At 46.1% G+C, this 7,483-nt stretch overlaps 1 protein-coding gene across 1 annotated transcript in view; it reads right to left on the bottom strand.

Moving 5' to 3' along the window:
- EML5 (echinoderm microtubule associated protein like 5) overlaps window positions 1-7,483 on the bottom strand; it is a gene marked incomplete at its 5' end in the record, with an annotated part of 97,920 nt that overhangs the window by 29,716 nt on the left and 60,721 nt on the right. The window contains 3 exon segments of the mRNA XM_018563349.1: window positions 1,954-1,968; window positions 4,459-4,585; window positions 6,067-6,268. Coding sequence (XP_018418851.1) covers window positions 1,954-1,968; window positions 4,459-4,585; window positions 6,067-6,268 — 344 coding nt within the window.

The raw sequence follows: 7,483 nt of genomic DNA, 5'->3' as shown, positions 1-7,483 counted from the left end.
TGGTCTCCAGTGTGTACGCCGCGCTTCTGCGCGCAATCGTCTCTCCTTGCACCTCCCTGTGGGCTTCTCCTAATTATAGAATGCTAATTAGCCCCGTGACGCTCCCTGCAAGAAATCTCCATAAACTGAACGTCCGCTCGTCTGTCGGAGGGAAATGAGCGCTCAATGGAGACGTCTCCGAATATTTACGGACCGTCATGTTTTCACATTTGTTGAATCTCCAGTCAATTGTTTACAGTCTACCGTCTCTACCCCCAACCAACGCACTCCAATCTGCTCCAAAGGGAGGCTATTAGCCCCCACACAGACACCAATGTGATCTGAACCCAGGGCACCAGCGCCGCAAGAGTGTTACCAGACCAAAGTGAATCTTCCTGTACAACAAAAACACCCTGTGACTCAACCGGAACCTCGTGTTGGGTTCTACAGTCTGCAAACATTCTCATTATCTTTTATAATTACAGCTGAACTTCGGCCTCCCTTCAGTCTTCTATCTGACCTCCGTCCTCCCCTTCAGTCTTCTATCTGACCTCCATCCTTCCCTTCAGTCTTCTATCTGACCTCCATCCTTCCCTTCAGTCTTCTATCTGACCTCCATCCTTCCCTTCAGTCTTCTATCTGACCTCCATCCTTCCCTTCAGTCTTCTATCTGACCTCCATCCTTCCCTTCAGTCTTCTATCTGACCTCCATCCTTCCCTTCAGTCTTCTATCTGACCTCCATCCTTCCCTTCAGTCTTCTATCTGACCTCCATCCTTCCCTTCAGTCTTCTATCTGACCTCCATCCTTCCCTTCAGTCTTCTATCTGACCTCCATCCTTCCCTTCAGTCTTCTATCTGACCTCCATCCTTCCCTTCAGTCTTCTATCTGACCTCCATCCTTCCCTTCAGTCTTCTATCTGACCTCCATCCTTCCCTTCAGTCTTCTATCTGACCTCTGTCCTCCCCTTCAGTCTTCTATCTGACGTTGGTCCTCCCCTTCAGTCTTCTATCTGACCTCCGTCCTTCCCTTCAGTCTTCTATCTGACCTCCATCCTCTCCTTCAGTCTTCTATCTGACCTCCGTCCTCCCCTTCAGTCTTCTATCTGACCTCCGTCCTTCCCTTCAGTCTTCTATCTGACCTCCGTCCTCCCCTTCAGTCTTCTATCTGACCTCCATCCTCTCCTTCAGTCTTCTATCTGACCTCCGTCCTCCCCTTCAGTCTTCTATCTGACCTCCGTCCTCCTTGAACAGTTGTACCGGCTCCTCCACCCTCCCTCTGATGTCACTGCACACTGGGAGCTTCTCACAATGTGCATTAGAAGCTGCAGCAAGACAGATAGAGCTCCGCCTCCTTTCCTGGCTGAAGGACATCCATCTAGCCCTTTCCTCCGCATCCTGACTGTCCTTGGCCTGTTTCTTTCAGTCATGGAGGCTCAGCGTCACATGCGTGTGTTACATAGGGTGCTCTGCATGTAAATGTAGCCTGCCTAGGAACGCCCACTCCTAACTGACACCCGCCCATCAAGGCATGTTGATATTTCCATAACTCCTCCCATGAGCCAGCCCACTGCATTTATCAGGTATAGAGACAGTGTCATTGATGTCATCACTGGGTCTCTGTGCAATGGAGGCAGACCATGGCGGGTGGGAGGGGTTAACAGGGTGCTGTACATAGCTTCCTGACATCATCACAGCACCCTGTTGGCCCCTCCCACCCGCCATGGTCTGCCTCCATTGCACAGAGACCCAGTGATGACATCAATGACACCAAAATAAGGTATCTAATGAGAAAGGATTTATTTATGACTGATGAGGGGGGAGGGGAGGAACCAGGGAAGGTAAAATAGGAGCAGATTAAATATCAGCTTTAACAGAACTCCGGGAAGGGGTTATTTTTCATCCCTTTTCTTGTCAAAGCGCTGCCATTTATGTGACAAACACGAGAGGACTGAATTCAAAGAGTGAAATCTTACCTGACTACTCCCTGCCTTCATGGAAGCGAGGACAGAAGACAAGGAGGAAGAGTTTTACCATCACATAATAAAACAAAAGGCAGAAAAAAAACCCTCTAAAACTGAAAACATATTAAAAAAAACTTTCTTTTAGGTTCAAATCAATACAAATACAATCAATATATATACAAATTCTTTTCACATATCTATTCGAGAACTTCCTCCTTATGTAGGATACGCGTTAGATACACATGACCCTCATCCCACTGCAAGAAATAATAACTGATACTGTAAAGGATTTGCTCTGTGTATGATCTCTTTGCGTCTCATTTCAGCATCTTTATATTTCTGAACATTGAAAATAATTCCATTTGGTTGCAGTTATTTCCTGCAGTGGGATGAGGGTCATGTGTATCTAACGTGTATCCTACATAAGGAGCGAACCTGCACCCAATTTTATCTTTTGCTGCATGTGCTCCAAGATGGAGACTCTCATACCGCGTTTCCCTGAAAATAAGACACTGTCTTATTTTATTTATTTTTTGCACGAAAAAAGACACTAGGTCTTATTTTCGGGGGATGTCTTACCGGGCTGGGGGAGGAGCACTCACAGGACTGGACGAGGTCCCGGAAGGCGGCGTGCTGTCGCCGGTCCCGGTGTCGAAGTTGGCGGATGAAATGCCGCTTCCATCGGACGCGTGGACGGGGAGGCCTGTTGGCGATCTGTGGGCGGGGTTTGAGCTGCGGCAGGCTGGCGAGTGGGCGGGGCGGGAGCTGCGGCCGGTCTTTACATTTAAAATTCAGTTATATGTGTAGCTACCCCGAAAAAAAGACCTAGCGCTATCTTCAGGGATTTCTGTACTATAAGAGCTACCACCGAACTAGGTCTTATTTTCGGGGTAGGTCTTATATTACAGAAATCCCTGAAGATAGCGCTAGGTCTTACTTTCGGTGAAGGTCTTACTTTCGGGGAAACACGCTAGTTTAGAGTTAGGACCGCACTATATAGAGGAGCCTTGACGAGGCAGTGCGGCTTTCACTTATTCTGCAGAAGACGTGTATCTAAAACCTCTGTTTTTAACCTTAGCGGTTAGACAGGTTTTTGGTTTTTTTTTGCATGCTGGCTGGCGAGTGTGCTGGGAAACCTTTTGCTGTTGTACTACATAAGGAGCATTCTCGAATATATATGTGAAAAGAATATCGTGCAAAAGTAATTGCAGTAAGTGCTGCAAAAGGGGCCCAAACCAAGTACTGAGTACATATGCATGCTTGTACTTTTCAGAGGCCCGATATTGTTCTATGTACAATCCTTGTTTTATTGATTGCATGTAATAATCTACTTTTCTGAGGTTGTGGATTTGGGGTTCTTGGGGTTTTCATGAGCTGTAAGCCATAATCATCACAATGATGACAAATCACGGCTTGAACTATCTTGCTTTGCATGTAATGAGTCTCTCTCATATATTAGTTTCACCGCATAAGTTGCATTAGTGAAATAAATGAACTTTGCACGATATTCTAATTATTCCAGTTTCACCTGTATATTGAGTCGTATATGTATTGATTTATATTTGTATTGATTTGAACCTAAAGAAGCATTTTTATATATTTTCAATAGATATTTTTGTAGCACTTTCTTATATCTGACACGTCTGGTTATATTCTGATTTGACACCGTGGATAATGGGGATACTTTCTTTCGATAGATGTTTTATTCAAGCCGCAATCACACAGGAATCTATCATGAGTTTTATTTGGAGGTGTCCATTAGAAATAATGGGAAGGATCAGAAGACGACACTTTGTAATAACGTGTTTGAAATCGGCTCTTCATCGTGGAGGTGAGGTGACATCTCCCCCGTATGACTCATCGTCCTAACTACGTCTAATGAATTAATTAGGACTCTGCAACTTTCCAGAGACAATTACCAAAGTTTAGAAAGTTTGCCGCCTGATCACCATACAATATACTCTGTTACACCTTTAACAATCTCTACACCTCGGCATGCAGGCAAAGAGTACAGTGATCACATGACATTTGTTCGTTACAGGAGAGAATTTCAAAGGACAAAAACATAATTTCATTACATAGAATATAACATAGTAAAAACATTGCTACAAGTCCCCAAAGCCATACAGACCTTTCCTCTTTTCTTCATATCTATAACTGCACTGTTCAATAACATTGGACCTTCATATAGTATAATCAGAGAGCTATCTTAGTAATTAGTGAGTCCCACCAGCTGATGAGCAGGCTCTGCCTGCAGGACAAATGGCCCCCCCAACAAGCTTTATCATCACTCCATCCTTACATTGGATTCGGACGCTATAGGATAAAGCTGTGACTGTATAAAACTGAACTTTATCCTGAAATAATGCAATGACACCCCTGGACCAATAGGCATATTGCTTTTGGTAGCAAAAAATAGTAACTACACGTCAGTTTACAAAAATTTACAAACTAAAAAAAAAAAAGAAATAAAATTGCCACCAAAAGTTTGAATAGAAATCTCCCGGCGGTGGTTACCTCTCATCCAAGGTCAGCTCCTTCTGCTGCATGTGGGGTTTGATCCCGGCCGTGGGACGGATGTTGGTGGATAAGGCTCTGATGGTGTAGGTTAATTCATTCTCTCTCGTCACATCGCTGTCATAACCTGAGATTAGAGATTGTCACATCTACTGTCCAAGCAACTCCCTTAGGGGGGGGGGTTCATGATTGACTGCAGCAAACTGGGTCACCTCAAGTCCCCCATAGTAATTGGCAAACCCAAAACTGATCACCTTTTACTCGTCGTCATTGTTACTGCTTGCCCGTATCACATCTCATCGGCCCCGACCTCCAGTCGGCTGTGTGCTGCCATTTGTTCAGTGCTGCCGTCGTTTTTTAATATTCAGCACTGGAGTACGCAATGCTTGGTATAGAAGTAACATTGGCGCTAGGGCTATCAGTATTGCAGGATAAGGAATAGGGCCCATTGCAGCACAAGGATTAAGTTGACCATAGACAGAGGAGAGTTGAATATGCAAGGGCAAAATAACCACCAAGAGGCATCTGTGTCTGCAAGGCCAGGGCCACATTTCTCATTTGCCTAGGGTGCCACAGATGCCAGGGGCAATCCTAACTGCTCAGGTCACTTCAGAATTATACTGGCTGATGCTATTTCTAGGCTCTGAGAGCTTAAAGTGACATTAAACCCTCAGTTTTTTTAACATAAAACAATACTGTAATGTGCGCCTTACTGTAATCCATGGTTGTTTCCCCTCTCTTTGCTGCTCTTCCTTTGAAATCCTCATGTCTTCTCATGCTGGGGGAGAACTTCCCTTTGCAGCTGACTGCCTCTTCCTGTAGTGCTGGCTCAGGTTGCAAGCCTACACACAGACACCGTGTAGCCATTCCAGAGACAAGGCAGTCTGCTGCAAAACAGAAGTTCTCCCCAAGCATGAGAAGACATGAGGATTTATAAGGAAGAGCAGCAAAGAGAAGGGAAACTACCATGGATTACAGTAAGGCGCACATTACAGTATTGAGGGTTTAATGTCACTTTAACACCTACAGAACTGCTTCTCTCTCCCCATTCTATGTCGTTTACTTCCATAATATTCACAGCCACAGGCCCCCTTAGCGTGCATCACCAGTGTTTTAACACTGTGCCATTAGGACATGGGGTGTACATCCTGGGCACGCACACTGATTTTGAGCCATTCTGTCCTTTCCCCCCGACACTCCCATTGCAGAAGCCCCCAAAAAAACTCACACAGTTAAGCTGCCCCTCCTGTCTGGTCTTGCACTGAATTCAGCTTCATCCATAATTAATATACATAAAATGACACATTACTATCATTAAAAAGCATTTGTATCTCATGTCTCACTTCCCTCATTTCCATTAGACTGTCAGCTCTTGTGGTCAGGGTCCTTCTCATTATATGAGCTGGGTTTTTTTTTTTTACTAGGTACTACATACTTTATTATCTTATTCATTTTATGCTTTTTTTTTCTTTCCTGCAAAGCTCTGCGAAACATATTGCAACGATGTAAATAAAAATGTAACCCGCAATAAACAATAACAGCAGGAGCAGCCAATCAAAAGCAGCTCTGCTAGAATTCGGATTGGCTGATTTGCCGTTCCCCTTTTACCTCCGTCCTCCTCGGAATCCAGGTCAGACTCTTCGCTGTCGCACTGCCTCGTCTCCCGGTGCCCATCCACCTCGTGTGTCCAGAGCATGAGCGAGGTGTCCGGGCCGCCGACACTGACCAGCAGGCTGTCATCGTGAATCCAGCGAAGATTGGTGACGTGGGAGCTGTGCGCTACGTACCTCTTAAACTTCCCGTATTTCCCCTGCGTGTAAGAGATGGATTACATGAGATACTTCAACATGCCGAAAACCTCCCAAATGTTCTACTGGCAAGGCTTCACATGGCCTGGCACTTTAAATCACCCCCCTCCCCCCCACCCGGGGACCCATCTGCATGGAGTTTGTACCCTTTCTATGCACTGTGGTTTTTCCGGGTGTCATTCCACATTCCCCAAAAAAATTCTGGATGGCCATATTGCCCCTAATAAAAGCCCACCTGGTGTGTGTGTGTGTGTGTGTGTGTGTGTGTGTGTGTGCCTGCATGTGTATGGAACTCCCGAGGGATCGGGTCTGATGTGGGTAGTACTATGCATCCTATACAGAAAATGTCACAACAAATATGAAAAATAATTCCCAAGATCACTTTATTGATCCCTATAGCTAAGTAACCTTAACCTTCTGAGAACAGCTACAGCCCTGCCAGCTTCTCCCAGCTCCTGAGTGTGCATAGTATTATCAAAGGACGGAGCACTGTAGTTAAAGCGGCCTTGCATCAAATTCTTTAGACCCCCCCCTGCCACTCATGAAAAAAAAGTGCAGCGTTAAACTTTTATACCCACCTTGTACCCCAGATACCAGAGCCGTCCCTACAATGACGCAGCCTGAGGTGGTTGCCTCAGGTGGCATCCCATTGGCTCACATGGGAAGGTGGCAGTTGTGCCACCCCTTTTCTGACCAGAGCGTCCGAAGTTGCTAAGAGCTGTTGGCAACCTGTAATGTTCTGGGCCGTGTCCCACCCAGCTCATGGCAACCAGTGACGCCAGTGATCGGGGCAGGACGTCGGGCAGATGTACCGTGCACCACCCCCGGCCTGGTAATGTGCACCACCAACACTACGACCCAAACCCTCAACCCTGTAACGTGCACCTCCAGCACCCAGCAGTTGCGGAGGGACGCCACTGCCAGATACCACCCACAGGGCCTAGGTGAGGGTAAAGGCATGGGACATCCAATCAGATCCAAGGAAGGTTATGTATCCCAAACTCCACAAAAAGCTGAAGCATCTTCCTGTGAGATTTGGGATCCTCAGCTTTCTCAGGATCTCAGCGGAAGGCCTATGACATCACCCTCACCTAAATGCCACAAGGGGGAAATCCAGGTTGGAAGGCAAATATATTTTTAATTCCTATCCTAATATATCAGCCTTTGTAATGATTGAAGGGGGGGGGGGGGGGGGGGGGTGTTTATGGAATGAGAAA

This window comes from Nanorana parkeri, unplaced genomic scaffold, assembly GCF_000935625.1.
Source record: "Nanorana parkeri isolate BGI_ZX_2015 unplaced genomic scaffold, ASM93562v1 scaffold658, whole genome shotgun sequence".
Classification (NCBI taxonomy): domain Eukaryota; kingdom Metazoa; phylum Chordata; class Amphibia; order Anura; family Dicroglossidae; genus Nanorana; species Nanorana parkeri.
Note: the sequence above shows the minus strand (reverse complement) of the source record. Positions and strands in the feature narration are given on the sequence as shown.